The sequence below is a fragment of the Dendrobates tinctorius genome, unplaced genomic scaffold (assembly GCF_039654945.1).
Source record: "Dendrobates tinctorius isolate UK_male_01 unplaced genomic scaffold, ASM3965494v1 ptg000011l, whole genome shotgun sequence".
Lineage (NCBI taxonomy): Eukaryota > Metazoa > Chordata > Amphibia > Anura > Dendrobatidae > Dendrobates > Dendrobates tinctorius.
In genome coordinates, this window is record NW_027361679.1 from 43,196,253 (window position 1) to 43,215,334 (window position 19,082).

Below are 19,082 nucleotides of genomic sequence, written 5' to 3' on the forward strand. Positions count from 1 at the left end.
GCCAATTCTTTGGAATGCACTTCCCAGGTCAATACGATTAGTCCCCAATCCCCACAATTTTAAGCGTGTCCTGAAAACGCATTTATTCAGACTGGCCTATCGCCTCAACACATTAACCTAATCTATCCCTGTGTGGCAGAGCCAAAAGTCTTACCATAACCAGGTTCCCCGCATCATTCTCCCACATGCTTTATGCATCCATTAGCCCTCTGTGTCCGTACTGTCACACACCTAACATTATGGCTGGTCCATACAATCAGGGCAACTGTTACCACCCACCTTTCGTGTCTCCCTCTTTCCTCATAGACTGTAAGCTTGCGAGCAGGGCCCTCTTTCCTCTTGGTATTTGCTATAATCTACTGTATGTGATTATTGTTATGCTGTAATGTCTATTGTCTGTACAAATCCCCTCTGAAATGTAAAGTGCTGCGGAATATGTCGGCGCTATAAAAATAAAATTTATTATTATTATTATTATTATTCCAGGAACTCATATGCCCCTAATCACCAGATGAATGCTAGAGAAGCATCACTTTGGCTTCTGTTAGGCTGACAAAACCTTTTTTTCTGATGTGTAGTAAAGAGCAAACTTTTTTTTCTACTGAATACCTCAGTGTGGAAAACAAACAAGCAAAAAAAAAAAAAAACAAACCTAAATGGCCTCAGCGTGTGGCCGCTCCCTGAGTCTCCTTAACTATCAGCACATGCTAGAGTTCAGAGCTGTGTTCTCAACAATGGGAGAAGCATGTGAGGCGTCACCTCCACACTTGCCAATTCCCAGAAATATCTGCTCACATAAACAGGGATGAAAGCTAGCCGCCATCTCTCTCCCCATAATTTGCATGCTGCATTACAAGGGGGAAAACTCCGAAGCGCTGCGCCAGCCTGCACCAACACCCAGCCATGTCACAGAGCCAGGCTACTGCACCCTCACAAATATTTTCAGTCAGAGCGCAATCCGACAGAACATCAGATCACACGCGGACAAATTTTAGTCTGCAGGGCCGTGCACACGTCCAATTTTTTCCTCTGACTGGGTCTGTCCGAGGAAGAAAAAAATAAAAATAAAAAATTGCAACATGTAAGATTTGCATACATAAACTGGATCACACAGGGCCATGCAAGTCGATGGGTCGGTCCAAAAAAATTGGATTGCACTCGGATTACATCTGAGCTCAGTCCGATTTTCAGGGACCAACAGAAAATAGAAGATGGAGAATTTTTTTTCATCTGAAAAAACTGTGTTGATACTCTGATCAGAGTGTGATTAACATAATCAGACCAATTTCCACAGATGAGAGAAAATACAGTTTGTGTGACCCTAGTCTAAAGCAAACCTGTCAACTTGCCTATGGGTACGTTCACACAGCGTTTTTGATGTGGTTTTTATACACCAAACACCTGACTGTTGGTAGTAAAAACAATGCATAAAGTATGTGCCTTTTACGCCTTTCTTTCACACAATTTAGCTCCTTTAGGCTGTGCCTTTTGTCTCCATGGCTTTCCATGGGCAGGTGTGAGATGGTCACGTCTGGGTCCAGCTCTGCCCCAGTTTGGTTTGAGGACTGCTATCACACAGACAGGGACGCTATGGAGTACACCTTGTCACGGTGGGTTGGCTTTTATGCTTTTTTGATCAAAATAGTGTTAACTAAGTACCCTACGTCAGGGGTCCCCAACCGCCGGTCCGCGGCCCAGCACCGGGCCGCTGCAGTGCCCTTGCCGGTCTGCGGACACAAGGGGAGCCAGGGGCGGTCAGTAGCGTAGCGGGGGCTGGGGCGGCGCGCAGCAGTTCTTAGACTGCTCTCAAGTGTAGCGGCGGCCAGGGAGTGATCAAAGCAGCTCCGCTGCCTGCAAGAGGGAATAGCAGGAGCGGAGCTGCAAGTACCCGTCCAGCTTCCTGCCCGCCGCCCGCGCTTCCTGTCTCTGACTGACACAGAGAGGAGCGCGCCGCTGCTGTGTCAGAGCGAGGAAGTGCGGGCGATGCTGCGGACAGGTGAGAGGAGAGAGGTGGTGTCTGTGTGTATGTATAATGTGTGTATGTAGGTTAGCCTGGCCCTGGAGGAGATGGGGACATGAGGAGAAGACAGTGATGGGGAGAGAAGGCCATGATGGGGGTAATGGGGAGAAGGCATTGATGGGAGTGATGGGGAGAAGGCAATGATGGGGTGATGGAGAGACGGCAGTGATGGGGTGAAGGCAATGATGGGGTGATGGGGAGAAGGCAATGATGGGGTGATGGAGAGATGGCAGTGATGGGGTGAAGGCAATGATGGGGTGATGGAGAGAAGGCAATGATGGGGTGATGGAGAGATGGCAGTGATGGGGTGAAGGCAATGATGGGGTGATGGGGAGAAGGCAATGATGGGGTGAAGGCAATGATGGGAGTGATGGAGAGACGGCAGTGATGGGGTGATGGGTTGAAGGCAATGATGGGAGTGATGGAGAGACGGCAGTGATGGGGTGATGGAGAGACGGCAGTGATGGGGAGAAGGGAGTGATGGGGTGAAGGCAATGATGGGGTGATGGAGCACTCATTCAAAACCTATGGTGAGTTGAGTCACATTATAAATGTTATTTAATTATAAGTATGCACTGCTAAACTACAACTGCGTCCATAGCCCTGCCCCCTTATGACCAAAGCCCCGCCCCTGCCACACCTCCATCCCCACCCTGCCGGGCCATGGAAGAATGGTCTTGCTTGAAACCGGTCCCTGGTGCAAAAAAGGTTGGGGACCACTGCCCTACGTTATCTACATGTATTATTCCTATTATTACTTACTGCAGGGTATTAGTTCGTTATTTTTATTCTAGGTTGTGGTACTTGTGAACAAACCTTAACGGTTTAAAACTGATATTATAGAGATAGATATGTAAACTCCTTTGTTCTAATAAGGTTATTTGAAGGGGGTTGTCTCATCATCATAAAGGGTCATGTAAAAACAAACAACTTTGCAATGTATTTCTTATAAAAAATGCTCTCCATTCTCTATTATTAGGGCTTTTTAATTCTATAGCTTACTGCTTATTGCCTAGGTTACAGGCCACCTCTACAGGCTTTCAGAGGTGGCCAGTCCAAGGAGTACAGAGCTTGCAGGCTCTTTGCTACAGAGTTGGTAAGCGCTGCTCTGAAGGTGGCCAGATGACTGCTTTTACCTCGAAGCCAGGCACAAGCACTGCTAATCCAGACCAAGTATACTGCATGCAGCAGCCGAGAACTCATCCTTACGGACTGAGAAGTACAGGAATTGTCAGCTCTGCTTTAATCAAAAGTTATTTCTCATGCTTTACATGTTACTGTCCCAGGGTTAAATGAACAAATGCAGACTTGTGCACACGAGGCTTCTCATGCAGACATGGCAAGGGATATCATTAGCTTCTGCACAGAGGAATTGATACCAACCATGTAAAACTGGAGGCGGTATTGCTTCTTCACTAGGCTCAATACAAACATGCAGAAACCTACGTGACAAAAAAAAAAAAGGAAAAACAAAGAGATAAATATATTTGAATATTCACTTAAAGCAAACAGCTAAAAGGTAATATAAACAAACACATGTGATGGTGGATGCTATACAAGCGCTCACTGCAGGGGCCTGTGATGGGGTGGATAATATACAAGCGCTCACTGCAGGGTGTGTGATGTGGTGGATGCTGTACAAGCGCTCACTGCAGGGGGCTGTGATGGGGTGGATAATATACAAGCGCTCACTGCAGGGGGCTGTGATGGGGTGGATGTTGTACAAGCGCTCACTGCAGGGGGCTGTGATGGGGTGGATGTTGTACAAGCGCTCACTGCAGGGGGCTGTGATGGGGTGGATGTTATACAAGCGCTCACTGCAGGGGGCTGTGATGGGGTGCATGCTATACAAGCGCTCACTGCAGGAGGCTGTGATGGGGTGGATGCTGTACAAGCGCTCACTGAAGGGGGCTGTGATGGGGTGGATGTTATACAAGCGCTCACTGCAGGGGGCTGTGATGGGGTGCATGCTATACAAGCGCTCACTGCAGGAGGCTGTGATGGGGTGGATGCTGTACAAGCGCTCACTGAAGGGGGCTGTGATGGGGTGGATGTTGTACGAGTGCTCACTGCAGGGGGCTGTGATGGGGTGGATGCTGTACAAGCGCTCACTGAAGGGGGCTGTGATGGGGTGGATAATATACAAGCGCTCACTGCAGGGGGCTGTGATGGGGTGGATGTTGTACATGCGCTCACTGCAGGGGGCTGTGATGGGGTGGATGTTGTACAAGTGCTCACTGCAGGGGGCTGTGATGGGGTGGATGCTGTACAAGCGCTCACTGCAGGGGGCTGTGATGGGGTGGATGTTGTACAAGTGCTCACTGCAGGGGGCTGTGATGGGGTGGATGCTGTACAAGCGCTCACTGCAGGGGGCTGTGATGGGGTGGATGTTGTACAAGCGCTCACTGCAGGGGGCTGTGATGGGGTGCATGCTATACAAGCGCTCACTGCAGGGGGCTGTGATGGGGTGGATGTTATACAAGCGCTCACTGCAGGGGGTGTGATGGGGTGGATGCTGTACAAGCGCTCACTGCAGGGGGCTGTGATGGGGTGGATGTTGTACAAGTGCTCACTGCAGGGGGTGTGATGGGGTGGATGCTGTACAAGCGCTCACTGCAGGGGGCTGTGATGGGGTGGATAATATACAAGCGCTCACTTCAGGGGGCTGTGATGGGGTGGATAATATACAAGCGCTCACTGCAGGGGGCTGTGATGGGGTGGATGTTGTACAAGCGCTCACTGCAGGGGGCTGTGATGGGGTGGATGTTATACAAGCGCTCACTGCAGGGGGCTGTGATGGGGTGCATGCTATACAAGCGCTCACTGCAGGAGGCTGTGATGGGGTGGATGCTGTACAAGCGCTCACTGCAGGGGGCTGTGATGGGGTGGATAATGTACAAGCGCTCACTGCAGGGGGCTGTGATGGGGTGGATGTTGTACGAGTGCTCACTGCAGGGGGCTGTGATGGGGTGGATGCTGTACAAGCGCTCACTGCAGGGGGCTGTGATGGGGTGGATAATATACAAGCGCTCACTTCAGGGGGCTGTGATGGGGTGGATAATATACATGCGCTCACTGCAGGGGGTGTGATGGGGTGGATGTTGTACAAGCGCTCACTGCAGGGGGCTGTGATGGGGTGGATGTTATACAAGCGCTCACTGCAGGGGGCTGTGATGGGGTGCATGCTATACAAGCGCTCACTGCAGGAGGCTGTGATGGGGTGGATGCTGTACAAGCGCTCACTGAAGGGGGCTGTGATGGGGTGGATGTTGTACGAGTGCTCACTGCAGGGGGCTGTGATGGGGTGGATGCTGTACAAGCGCTCACTGAAGGGGGCTGTGATGGGGTGGATAATATACAAGCGCTCACTGCAGGGGGCTGTGATGGGGTGGATACTGTACATGCGCTCACTGCAGGGGGCTGTGATGGGGTGGATGTTGTACAAGTGCTCACTGCAGGGGGTGTGATGGGGTGGATGCTGTACAAGCGCTCACTGCAGGGGGCTGTGATGGGGTGGATGTTGTACAAGTGCTCACTGCAGGGGGTGTGATGGGGTGGATGCTGTACAAGCGCTCACTGCAGGGGGCTGTGATGGGGTGGATGTTGTACAAGTGCTCACTGCAGGGGGTGTGATGGGGTGGATGCTGTACAAGCGCTCACTGCAGGGGGCTGTGATGGGGTGGATGTTGTACAAGCGCTCACTGCAGGGCGCTGTGATGTGGTGGATGTTATACAAGCGCTCACTGCAGGGGGCTGTGATGGGTGGATAATGTACAAGCGCTCACTGCAGGGCGCTGTGATGTGGTGGATGTTATACAAGCGCTCACTGCAGGGGGCTGTGATGGGGTGGATAATGTACAAGCGCTCACTGCAGGGGGCTGTGATGGGGTGAATGTTGTACAAGCGCTCACTGCAGGGGGCCGTGATGGGGTGGATGTTGTACAAGCGCTCACTGCAGGGGGCTGTGATGGGGTGAATGTTGTACAAGCGCTCACTGCAGGGGGCTGTGATGGGGTGGATAATATACAAGCGCTCACTGCAGGGGGCTGTGATGGGGTGGATGTTGTACAAGCGCTCACTGCAGGGGGCTGTGATGGGGTGCATGCTATACAAGCGCTCACTGCAGGAGGCTGTGATGGGGTGGATGCTGTACAAGCGCTCACTGAAGGGGGCTGTGATGGGGTGGATGTTGTACGAGTGCTCACTGCAGGGGGCTGTGATGGGGTGGATGCTGTACAAGCGCTCACTGAAGGGGGCTGTGATGGGGTGGATAATATACAAGCGCTCTCTGCAGGGGGCTGTGATGGGGTGGATGCTGTACATGCGCTCACTGCAGGGGGCTGTGATGGGGTGGATGTTGTACAAGTGCTCACTGCAGGGGGTGTGATGGGGTGGATGCTGTACAAGCGCTCACTGCAGGGGGCTGTGATGGGGTGGATGTTGTACAAGTGCTCACTGCAGGGGGTGTGATGGGGTGGATGCTGTACAAGCGCTCACTGCAGGGGGCTGTGATGGGGTGGATAATGTACAAGCGCTCACTGCAGGGCGCTGTGATGTGGTGGATGTTATACAAGCGCTCACTGCAGGGGGCTGTGATGGGGTGGATAATGTACAAGCGCTCACTGCAGGGGGCTATGATGGGGTGAATGTTGTACAAGCGCTCACTGCAGGGGGCTGTGATGGGGTGGATGTTGTACAAGCGCTCACTGCAGGGGGCTGTGTTGGGGTGAATGTTGTACAAGCGCTCACTGCAGGGGGCTGTGATGGGGTGGATGATGTACAAGCGCTCTAACCACACTGAAGTGATAAGTAATGGGATCACACAATGTGATAATGTAGCACATAATGGCTACTCACCCACGACATAAAGTGCAAACGATATAAAGCGATGATAGCGGATGAGGAATTGGAGAGATTCTTCCCTTTGTACAAATGTTGCAAAATAGTCCGCCAAAGTCTCCCCATAGAAAAAGTAGTTAACGCATAGAAGAAAGTACCTGAAATAAAGGACATGAAGAATTTACAATCTGACAGTGGCCATATTCGGTAATTTTACTGTGGACATACAGCAGGTGAAGTAAGTATTGAATACATCACCAATTTGTCAAGTGAAATTCTAAAGGGACCATCTACATGAAATTCTAACCAGATGTTGGTAAGAAATAGTGATGAGCGCAAACACTCGTTACTCGAGTTTGCCTAGGGTGCTCCAGTATTGTGGGTACAAAACATGCGGCTATTGCTTGATCAACATGGGCAATCCCTGCATGTTTTGTGGCTAACAGTCACAAAACATGCGCGAGCACTGGAACATGTCATTCGAGCACCCGCGATACTGGGTGCATACCCGAGCAACCTTGGAAAACGCGAGTAACAAGCCTTTGCGGTCATCACTAGTAACAACCAATCCACCAGGCAAAGAAATCAATCATAGATGACCATAAATTAAGTTATGTGTAATAATGAGAAATGACACAGGGGAAAAAGTATTGAACGCATGTCGCAAGAAAGGTGCAAAAAACTATAGAAAGTCAGGACACATACTGAAATATGCATTTTAGGCAAAAAAATATATATATATTTAAATCTTTTACATTTTAAAAAATTACAAAAAAGGAAAATGGGCCAATGCAACAGTTTGGGCATCCTGTATTGTTAATACCTAATAGCATCCCATTTTGAAATTGTCACTTGTAAACACTTTTTGTAGCAGGCAAAGATTCTTTCAATTCTTGTTTGAGGGATTTTCATCCATTCTTCCTTGGAAAATTCTTCCAGTTCTGTGAGATTCCTGGGTCGTCTTGCACACACTGCCATTTTGAGGTCTAGCCACAGATTTTCAATGATGTTCAGATCAGGGGACTGTGAGGGCCATTGTAAAACTTTCAGCTTTCGCCTTTTGAGGAAGTCTATTGTGGATTCTGACTTGTGTTTAGGATCATTATCCATTTGTAGAAGCCATCCCAGCTCAAAAGAAAGGCAGACCATAACTTTATATGTATATAAACCCGTACTTTTGTTTTTTTTTCTGTCTCATGTGCATATAAAAGAATCATAGAATCATAGAATCGTAGAGTTGGAAGGGACCTCCTGGGCCATCTGGTCCAACCCCCTGCTCAAAGCAGGATTCGCTAAATCATCCCAGTCAGATGTCTGTCCAGCCTCTGTTTGAAGACTTCCATTGAAGGAGAACTCACCACTTCTCGTGGCAGCCTGTTCCACTCATTGATCACTCTAACTGTCAAAAAGTTTTTTCTAATATCTAATCTGTGTCTCCTCCCATTCAGTTTCATCCCATTGCTTCTAGTCTTTCCTTGTGCAAATGAGAATAAAGTTGATCCTTCTACAATGTGACAGCCCTTTAGATATTTGTAGACAGCTATTAAGTCTCCTCTCAGTCTTCTGTTTTGCAAACTAAACATTCCCAAATCCTGCAACCTTTCCTCATAAGACAGGGTTTGCAGACCGGTCACCATTCTGGTCGCTCTTTTCTGAACTTGCTCCAGTTTGTTGATGTCTTTTTTAAAATGTGGTGCCCAAAACTGGACACAATATTCCAGATGAGGTCTGACCAAAGAGGAGTAGAGGGAAATAATGACTTCACGTGATCTAGACTGTATGCTTCTGTTAATACATCCTAGAATTGCATTTGCCTTTTTTGCTGCTGCATCACACTGTTGACTCATATTCAGTCTGTGATCTATTAGTATACCCAAGTCTTTTTCACATGTGCTGTCACTTAGCCCTATTCCTCCCATTCTATATCTGCTTTTTTCATTTTTATTTCCCAGATGTAGTACTTTGCATTTCTCCCTGTTAAAAACCATTCTGTTAGTTGCTGCCCACTTCTCCAGTTTATTTAAATCTTTTTGAATCCTCTCTCTCTCTTCTCTAGTATTAGCTATCCCTCCTAGCTTTGTGTCATCAGCAAATTTAATCAGTTTACCCTCAATCACTTCATCTAAATCGTTGATAAAGATGTTGAACAATACAGGGCCCAGGACAGAGCCCTGTGGTACCCCACTTGAGACATTCTTCCAACTGGATGTGCAGCCATTTACGACCACTCTTTGGGTCCGATCACTAAGCCAGTTATGAATCCACCTAACAGTTGCCTTGTCCATTCCATACTTAGTCATTTTTTCAATAAGGAAAGGTGCGGCCCGCCTTTCTCTTGAGCTGGGTATTGATGTGGTCGCCCTCATCTGTGTGTCCACTAGTTGGGTTCAGTCTGTTCCGTCTCGGCCCTTTTCTACATGCGTGTCACTTGACAAATGGTAAGGTTTTTAATACAAGTGTTAGGACTGTCCCAACTACGGTCACCGTGACAAAGCAGGATGGCTTTCGCATTTTTTTTTTTTCTAAATCAAAAAACATGTTAAATAAGTACCATATATTATTTTCATGCGCTATGCTATTTATTTACTGCAGGGCATTTAATCATTATGTTTCTTTGTTTTTTTCTGTTTAGTGGCTAGTGTGAACGTGCGCTTACATGCTGCATGCACACCAGTTTATATCCCAGTTGATAACTTTGTGTTTTTCTTAGATTACATAGCAAAATCTGGTTACAATACTGACCCTTTAACAAGTCTTGTCAAATTACTTAACCCCTTAGTAACGGAGCCAAATTTTTAAAATCTGACCAGTGTCACTTTATGTGGTGATAACTCTGGAACGCTTCAAAAAATCCCAGTGATTTTGAGACTGTTTTTTCGTGACACATTGTACTTTATGATAATGGTAAATTTAGGTCGATATGTTTTGTGTTTATATATAAAAAATATCAGAAATTTGAGAAATATGTTAAAAAATTAGCAATTCTCAAACTTGGAATGATTATCCCTTTAATCCAGATAGTCATACCACACAAAGACATTCATAAATAACATTTCCCACCTGTCTGCTTTACATCAGCACCATCGGTATAATGTTCTTTTATTTTGCTATCATTTTAGGAGGTTTAAAAATGGAGCAGTAATTTTTTATTTTTTCAAAGAAATTTACAAAATTTATTTTTTAAGGATCCTATCCAGGTGTGAAGTGACTTTGGGGGGTCCCTTATATTGGAAAAACCCCAAAAGTTATACCATTTTAAAAACAGCAACCCCTGACATATTGAAAACTGCAGTCAGGTAGTTTGTTAACCCATCAAGTGATTTTCAGAAGGTAATGCAAAGTGGCATGATAGAAATGAAAAATTGTGTTTTTACCACCTAAATGTCGCTAACTTCTGAACAGGCCGCTATAGCCGGGAGACTCTAAGGCGGCTATTTGGTCGGGAATTGCCATGGCAAACATCAGGACCACATGATCATGATCTGAGGGCACCAACTGGGATAAAGAGGGAGCCCTCACACTCTGTTAACCATTTATATGATATAGTCACTATAGACATCAGCATCTAAGGGGTTAAATTGATCTGGACGGTGCAAACACTGATCTTTGCTGATGCAGCAAGTTGACAGCTATAGTGGACAGCCGACAGCTGCTGGATTGTCACCTGTATGGGGAGGCTATTCTCCTATATCTCAGGTCAGTTAAAAGACATATTGGCGGTCATTAAGGGGGATAAAAGTCAAATCAGAATCTCAATTTGGAGACTTGGTGTTTCGGGCCTTGTCCTTTGTCAGTGCAAAGTATGAAATCTGAGTTGGCTGTGTGAGAGGCTTCTGACTGGGATTTAAGGGACAACGTTCTCCTTGTGGACAGTGACAAGCCAGGCCTGACGTGTCAGAGTGAGGAGACTTATATGTCATGTTCAAGTCCTCTTCCTCTCTGAAGAGGAAATCTCCATATTTAATTTCCCAGAGAAGCATGCATGCCATATCAGTCTCCTCACTGTGACTGCCAGGCCAGGCTTGTCACTCTCCTTAATGTTTCATATACAACCTCCAAAAATTTGTGGTGGCTGTCCCAGGCTGAAAATGGGTGCTCTATTTGTTTTGTGGTGCTCTTGGGTGGAGTTAGGGATGTTTCTGGTCCGGGCTATGAGTGGAACTGGAATGTTGCTTTCTTTTTTTCCAACCGCAATGTTGGAAGCTATGCAAGCAGCAGCTTAGGTATGCTATAAAGTACCTGGGTATATCTAGATTTCTTTTTCTCTAGTCACTATAGTTTATGAATGCTGCTGAACTGATACTACGGCAGAATGGTGGAAGAGTTACCTGACAGCATCTTGTTCTCCTGACCTCATGTGGTCAACATGGCATCTTATCTGTGCCATCGCTCCTCCTGACACAACACTTTTTTGGTAATATGGAGCCAAAATATCAGGATATAATGAATTTATAATGATACCATACATGTCTTGATAATCCAGCTTACTCATCTTTACCCATGTTGAAGAATGTCTAATCCCATGCACCACTCCGTGATCTGTGCAGTCTTGGTGCAACTCCCCACAATTATGGGGAGATCATGGCCAGATCATTAAAAATAAAAAAAATGTCTAAGGCAGTAGACATTCAACTAAAAGGAATCTCTTTATTGGTTACCGCATACAAAAGGTAAAAAGTGCATGCAACGTTTCAGCCACTCAGGGCCTTTATCAAGCCAAATGTAGCGACAAAATGTACACTTCTTACTACATTTGACTTGAAAAAGGCCCCATGTGGCTGAAACGTTGCATGCACTTTTTGCCATTTGTATCTTTTTTTTTTTATTTTGCTCATCTTGACCATCCCCTCAATCACCAAATAACTATTTGTAAGGCAACAACCAAAACTAAGGGCAAAGACAAGAAAATGCCCCTTATTCCTACAACACATTTTTTGGAACATAGCACAAGTGTTCAGTGATCCTATCTTTGGGCGACAACCTGCACCAATTGTAGTGTTTGCTGCACCCTGGCAGCAGAACAGTTCCAGGATTTTTCATGCCATGTGTTAGCATTCTGTCGAAGTCACACTGTGTTCTGGCCTAATTCAACCTGAAGTGAAAGGAGAGAACCTGAAGGAGCACGCCAGCTCTCTGGCGGAAATGCCGACTTCCAATACTTAACCTCATGAAGGAAATGTTGCAGATGTTCGTTTTAATTACATCCAGAGGGGAAAAATCGCTTCTGGCTTCATTTAGGGACAACTCAAACTTGACGCTTCAATACTGTATAAGGCGACAGATATGAGTAAATGTTCTTAGGAAATTGTGATACTACTAAAAGTGTTTAGACTTCAAAAAAAAAAAAGTCTTAGTTACTCACCGGTTAACGGTATTTTTCGGAGTCCATGACAGCACCACCTGAGAGAGGGGATCCACCCCTTAGGAACAGGAAACCTACAGATACAAAAGGGTGGCACCTCTCCCACGCATCAGTTGGATTACAGAGCACAAGAGGACTTCCAAGGTTAATGCATGATTTATGTACAGTATTCTTTACAATTATAAACTTTTACCACCAGTGAGCATATACAAGAAATAGACGTGCACACCCCAATCAAACTATAAGGGAGGGAATATACGGGTGCTGTCATGGACTCCGAAAAATACCGTTAACCGGTGAGTAACTAAGACTTTATTCGGTCGTCCATGACAGCACCACCTGAGAGATTTACAGAGTAATATCAGCTTTAGGGAGGGACTACAGCCTGCAGCACCCTTATACCAAAAGAGAGGTCTGTGGAAGCACCCAGGTCTAGCCTATAATGACTATAAAAGGTGCTCGGAGAGGACCAAGTAGCCGCCTTACAAATCTGGTCAATGGAGACTTCTGATCTTTCGGCCCATGAGGTTGCCATGGCTCTGGTGGAATGCGCCCTCAGCTTCCCGGGTGGCGACCTGCCCTTTGAGGTGTATGCTATTGAAATCGCCTCTCTAATCCATCTGGCTAGTGTATTTTTTGATGCTCTACAACCTTTCCTGGGGCCTTGATGAGAGATAAATAGGGCATTATCTTTCTTCCAGGGATCGGTGACTGTCAGATATTCTATGAGGCCTCTCCCGACATCCAGGGTGTGTAGTTTCTTTTCCTTCTCGTTAGTTGGATTAGGGAGGAAGGATGGAAGAACTATTTCCTGTGTCCTATGGAAACTAGACACTACCTTCGGCAAGTACGCTGGGTCAGGTCTAAGTATTACCCTATCCTCTTTGAACTGTAAATAAGGAGGACACCTAGATAAAGCCTGGATATCGCTTATTCTGCGGGCTGATGTTAGAGCTACCAGGAAGGCTACCATGAGGGACAGGTTTTTTTAGGGAAGCCGACGAGATAGGTTCGAATGGGGTCTCTGTCATAGCAGTGAGGACTAGGTTCAAGTCCCACGGCATGAACCTATCCTTCATTATTGGCCTGGATCTACCTGCCGCCTTAATGAACCTGCTTACCCAATAATTACCAGCGATGTTACAGCTAAACAGAGCCCCCAAGGCTGACACTTGTACTTTAAGGGTACTGGTAGAGAGCCCCATGTCCAGACCTTTTTGTAGGAACTCTAATATCTGCATTATAGGCGCTGAATCCCCAGCGACTACTCCTGAGTTTTGAAGGAATTTCTTCCAAATTCTGACATAAATTTTTGTGGTAATGATTTTTCTACTCTTAAGTAGGGTGTTAATTAGGTCTGCGGAGAAGCCCTTCTCTTCTAATAAAGACCGTTCAAACTCCACGCCGTCAGATGAAGGCCAGCCACCTGAGGATGGAAGACTGGGCCCTGGGACAGGAGATCCGGGATGTCCGGCAGAACCCAAGGATCGGACACCGACATGGTCCTGAGGCATGAGAACCATGCTCTCCTGGGCCAAAATGGAGCGATGACTATAACCCTCGCTCTGTCTTTCCTGATTTTCCTCATCACCAGGGGTAGAAGAGATAGGGGAGGGAAGGCGTAGGCTAGTTTGAAGTCCCACTTTATCAGGAAGGCATCTACCGCCAGAGGATTCTCTCTGGGATTTAGGGAGCAGAATTGTTTCAATTGCCTGTTGTCTCTGGTGGCGAAGAGGTCTACCTCTGGATATCCCCACTTTTGAACAATCAGATTGAATATGGAGGAGTTTAGGGACCATTCCCCTTGCTTTAGCTGATTGCGGCTTAAAAAGTCTGCCGTGATGTTGTCTCTTCCTTTTATATGCAACGCTGTTAAAGATAGAAAGTATTGTTCTGCTAGATGGAACAACCGCTCTGCTACAATCATCAGGGGTCTGGAACGGGTCCCGCCTTGGTGATTGATATATGCCACGGCGACCTGATTGTCGGAGAACACCCGCACGTGATGGCCCTGTAGATACACAAGGAGCTTTTTAGCCGCCTGTTCTACTGCTGTCAATTCTTTTAGGTTAGATGACATTCCTAACTGATCATGTTGCCATTGGTCCTGGACTAATATTTCACCCATATGAGCTCTCCAACCGTAAGGACTAGCATCCGTGGTGACTATACGGGTTACGTTATACTCCCAGGGCACCCCTTTAGACAAGTTATCCTTGTCTAACCACCACTCTAGGGACTCCCTTGTGTTACGGGACAAGGTTAGCTGACCCTCCAAGTAACCCCCAAGGACCTTTTGATGTAATAAGACCTCGCTCTGTAGTTTCCTTGCATGAAACTGGGCCCACTGGACTGCCGGGATACAGGCCGAAAGAGAGCCTAGAAGGGACATGGCTTTCCTGAGGGACATGGTGGGGTTATTGGAGGCGTTCAGGATCTGATAATGGAGGCGAACAAGCTTCTCCGGAGGCAGACGGCATTCCTGTTTTTCAGAATCCAGGGTTAGGCCCAAGAATTGTTGGACTTTCATTGGTTGCAACCGAGACTTTTTGATGTTCAGCAACCATCCTAACCGTTCTAGGGCGGACATTGCGTTTTGTAGCTGTTGTAAACAATGATTCGCCGTTTTACCTACAATAAGAAAATCGTCCAGGTAGGGGATCACCAGAATGTTCGATTCACGTAGATGGGCCATGACCTCCGCTATTACTTTAGTAAACACTCGGGGAGCGACTGCCACTCCAAAAGGGAGGGCCGCATATTGGAAATGTCGAATTGACCCATCCAACTGAACCGCCACTCTGAGAAACCGCTGATGGCCTGCATGGATGGGTATATGGTAGTATGCGTCTTTCAGATCTACCACCACCATAAAGCAGTTTTGGAACAGCAATTTTATTGCAGATTTAATTGTTTCCATTTTAAAAGGAGGTATGACCAAAAACTTGTTGAGGGCCTTAAGGTTTATTATTGTCCTAAAGGAGCTGTCTGGTTTGCGGACCAGGAACAGAGGGGAGTAGAATCCCTTCCCCCATTCTCCCTCTGGAACCTCTATCAGGACTTTTTTGGCGCACAGGTCATGAACCTCGGCCTCCAGGGCAGCTTGTTCTGAAGCAGACGACCTGAGTGGGGTGATTTTAAATTGATCAAGGGGAACCCTAGAAAACTCTAGTCGTAGTCCCACGGCTATTATCCCCAATATCCAGCTGCTATTAGAGATCAGAGACCAGGATGGGTAGAAGGCAGCTAGTCTCCCTCCTACCGGGGTAACTAGTCATTGGGGCGGCTTTTTCGTATCTCGAGCTGGACCTTCCTGGCGCCCCCCTCCAAACATGAATCCTGTACCTTTCCTTTTTTTCTCCTCCCATCTGCCCTGATATCTGGACGGCCTTCTCCGGAAAAAACCTTTTCTGGTAAAAGGACGTCTGTACGAGGGGTTCGGGAGACTGGGAAATTTCTTTTTGTCATCTCCAGCTTTCTCTAACAATTCGTCCAAGACAGGGCCGAATAGGTACTCCCCCTCGCAGGGAATGGAACAGAGACGGGACCGGGCTTGAATATCTCCTGGCCAACATTTTAACCAGAGCGCTCTTCGCGCTGCATTAGATAGACCCGCGGCTTTAGCCGCCATTCTTGCAGAGTCTGCAGAAGCATCGGCTAAAAACGCCGCGGCATTCTGAATGATCGGCAAACTTTTCCGAATAGAAGATCTTGAAGCTCCGTTTTTTAGCTCGGAATCCAGCTGATCTAGCCAGACCATCATCGATCTGGCTGTACAGGTGGCAGCTACCGCTGGTCTTAACGCGCCTGCTGACATCTCCCATGTCCCTTTAAGAAAAGAATCCGCTTTTTTATCTAGCGGATCTTTCAAGGAGGCCATATCGTCAAATGGTATGGCAGATTTTTTAGATGCTTTGGCTACTGCTGCGTCTAGTTTCGGGACTTTATCCCATCTGTTTACTACCGGATTATCAAAGGGGTATCTCCGCTTAAAGGCTGGTGGCATGGAGCCCCTTTTTTCCGGTCTCTTCCATTCTCTGTCAATTAGGTTCTGAACCTTATCGTTTAATGGAAAAGCTCTGCGTTTTTTGGGGTCTAGACCCCTGAACATTATGTCCTGTGCTGAGAGTTCCCGTTTTTTGTCCGCTACCCCCATGGTGGACCGTATTGCTTTCACTAATCTGTCCATCTGGTCTAAGGGGAAGCAGAACCGGCTAGAGTCTTCATCCGAGGAAGACGACGAGGAGGCCGAGGAGTCCGAGGAATTATCGCCTTTCCCAGGGGCGACTGAGGTCTCCGAGCCTGAACCACTAGCCTCTCTTCTCCTAGAAGGTTCTCTTTGAGGTAAGACTTTCATTTCTGCCCTGATCATCTCTCTCAGGTTCGAAGTGAAGTCAGGTGTCTCTTCCGCTACCTGCATAAACGGGGGAGAGTATAAGGGCCTGACAATCTACCCCTGGACTCCCTGTCTTTAATAACCCCTACCGTTTGCCGAATGCATGGTTGGCATAATTTTTTAGGGTGGCCATCTGGTAGGGGGGAACTACAGAGGGCACATTCCCTGTGCTTCTGTTTTCCCGTAGCCTTCTTCCCCTGAAAAAAAACATAAGGGAACACTGCATCAGGGTACATTCACGGAGATCTCTTACCCATGCAGATGAAGCAGGTACCGGATCACGGAGGGAGGCAGGGGGGTCCTTTCTGGAGGAACTTTCGCGGCTCTGGTCGCTAGTTCGTCTCTGTTTTTTCTGCTGGCCAGTCGCAAGCGGTTTTGTCGTGGCCTGTTTTTGCGGGCGCTCCTGCGCCTCGTCCTGCTGGTCCAAGGGGGCTTCCGTTGTATCCATTGCTGGGGCCTTCAGAAGCACCCCAGCGGCATCCCCATCTGCCTTATATGGCCTCCTGGTGTCCGGGTCAGCAGGTATCCTGCCATAGCACCACCCACCCGGCTTTCCGCACTCCCTCCCCCATGCTCCGGCCCCCCTCGCCTTACCCGGGTCACCGCGCGACCCCCGGACGGGCATGCACCCGCGGCGCGCGCCGGAGGCCGGCCGGCACCCGACTTCCGGTATCGGCGCTATCGCTCCGCCCCTTCCGCCGCGTCACTTCCGCCGCTCATCAGAGCCCTGCGGGAGCGCGCGCGAGGGAGCCGCGCAGCGCCTCCTGGCCGGAATGCCCCACTGCCCCTCTGCGCACGCCGCCATGAGCCCGCCAGGGGCCAGCACTGACCGGGAGGACCGGGCCTGGGGAAGCGCAGCAGGACCGGGGCATACATACCAGGTGCTGGCGTTTTTGGAGACGGCATCCACCGGACCCCTGCTCCACCTGCTCCGTCCACTGCCATGGTGACCTACCCGGCCCCACCGTGGCGCCTCCAGGGACCCCGCACTGACCGAGGTAGGAGACCCCCTCGCTACCTGAGTCGGTCAGCCGGCCTGGGTACTCAACGACGACTCCATGACGGACGATCTGTAGAGAGTCCTGTCCTCTAGGAACAGGAAACCAACTGATGCGTGGGAGAGGTGCCACCCTTTTGTATCTGTAGGTTTCCTGTTCCTAAGGGGTGGATCCCATCTCTCAGGTGGTGCTGTCATGGACGACCGAATAAAAAAGTAAAAACACGAATCTAACATTGTTGCAATCTGTAAATGGTTGTAGACTTTTGACCCATATTACAGAGGTTCTCCATTACCAAAGTTGAGAACTAGGAGAACCTGTTACTACGAGAGTCTACGCTATAGGTTTAGTATCATCTGAGATATTTAGAATCTGAGTTGGAAGGGACCTCCTGGGCCAACTGGTCCAACCCCCTGCTCAGAGCAGGATTCGCTAAATACTGCATATTCACAGGGTTACTTAGAAAAAAGTGGAATTGCTTAGCACACAAAGACGCACAAAGACTTTATTGTACGTTACCCCGTGTATGATGATAATACAAAGTCTTAAGGACAGAACACATTCTATAGCTGTGGTTCTAGGCCTCAATACCTGAACCACTAATGGCAATAGCCATGGATATAATAAAATACATGTTTTTCATCTTTCTGGTGGATTGATTACTCTATTCTTTGTATGTCTACAATCTGGTGTGTGACATACAAAGAACAGAGTAATCAATCCACCAGAAAGATGAAAAACATGTATTTTATTATAATTCAATATAAAAAGATACTAAACACAATGACAACTCTATCATACGACAGACAACTGTAACAACACAGGTGCAGCATACTAAGCTAGAGCTCAGTAATAGACCCATATAAGAAGTAAGGCGACAGTGCAATACTCTGTTCAAAGGACCCATGTGATCATGTCTGCACAAGGCAGTAATCCCCAAAGTGAGGCGTAGTACATTTATATGTAGCGCAGACTGAAAAAAAACACACAACTCACATATCAATAGCGCTCTTACCCACCACTGCCCTGTGGTGACGCACAGGCCGCCCCGACGCGCGTTTAGCGTGGGCTTCTTCCGGGGGGCTGCTGCTGCTCACCCGTGCATGACTATTCACATTCAATGAAAGGGCAATCCATCACTTAGGGTTAAAGGGAATTTGTCACCAGTTTTTTCACCTTATCTGAGAGCAGCATAATTAAGAGATAGAGACCCTGATTCCAGTTGTGTCATTTACTAAGCTGCTTGCTCTAGTTTTGATAAAATTACTGTTTTAGCAGCAGGAGATTATCACTAGAAGACTAGTAAACCTACTGCCATGTAGCCCTCCATACTCATGAGCTCTGTATAACTCAGCTCATATGGCCGATTGGCAGCTTTCTGCCTATGCACAGTGCACACAGAAATAAGTCAATTAGTGGTGTGGACTGGCTTATATGGAGCTCAGCATTCATAGAACTTCTTAATCT

At 47.7% G+C, this 19,082-nt stretch overlaps 1 protein-coding gene across 1 annotated transcript in view; it reads right to left on the bottom strand.

Moving 5' to 3' along the window:
• The window catches only part of CDS1 (CDP-diacylglycerol synthase 1), a 111,983-nt gene that overhangs the window by 39,495 nt on the left and 53,406 nt on the right, over nucleotides 1-19,082 (bottom strand). Inside the window, exons 5-6 of the mRNA XM_073541735.1 lie at nucleotides 6,878-7,017; nucleotides 3,404-3,462 (exon numbers count right to left, since the gene is read on the bottom strand). Of these exons, the coding sequence (XP_073397836.1) occupies nucleotides 3,404-3,462; nucleotides 6,878-7,017 (199 nt within the window). The remainder of the gene's footprint in view (nucleotides 1-3,403; nucleotides 3,463-6,877; nucleotides 7,018-19,082) is intronic.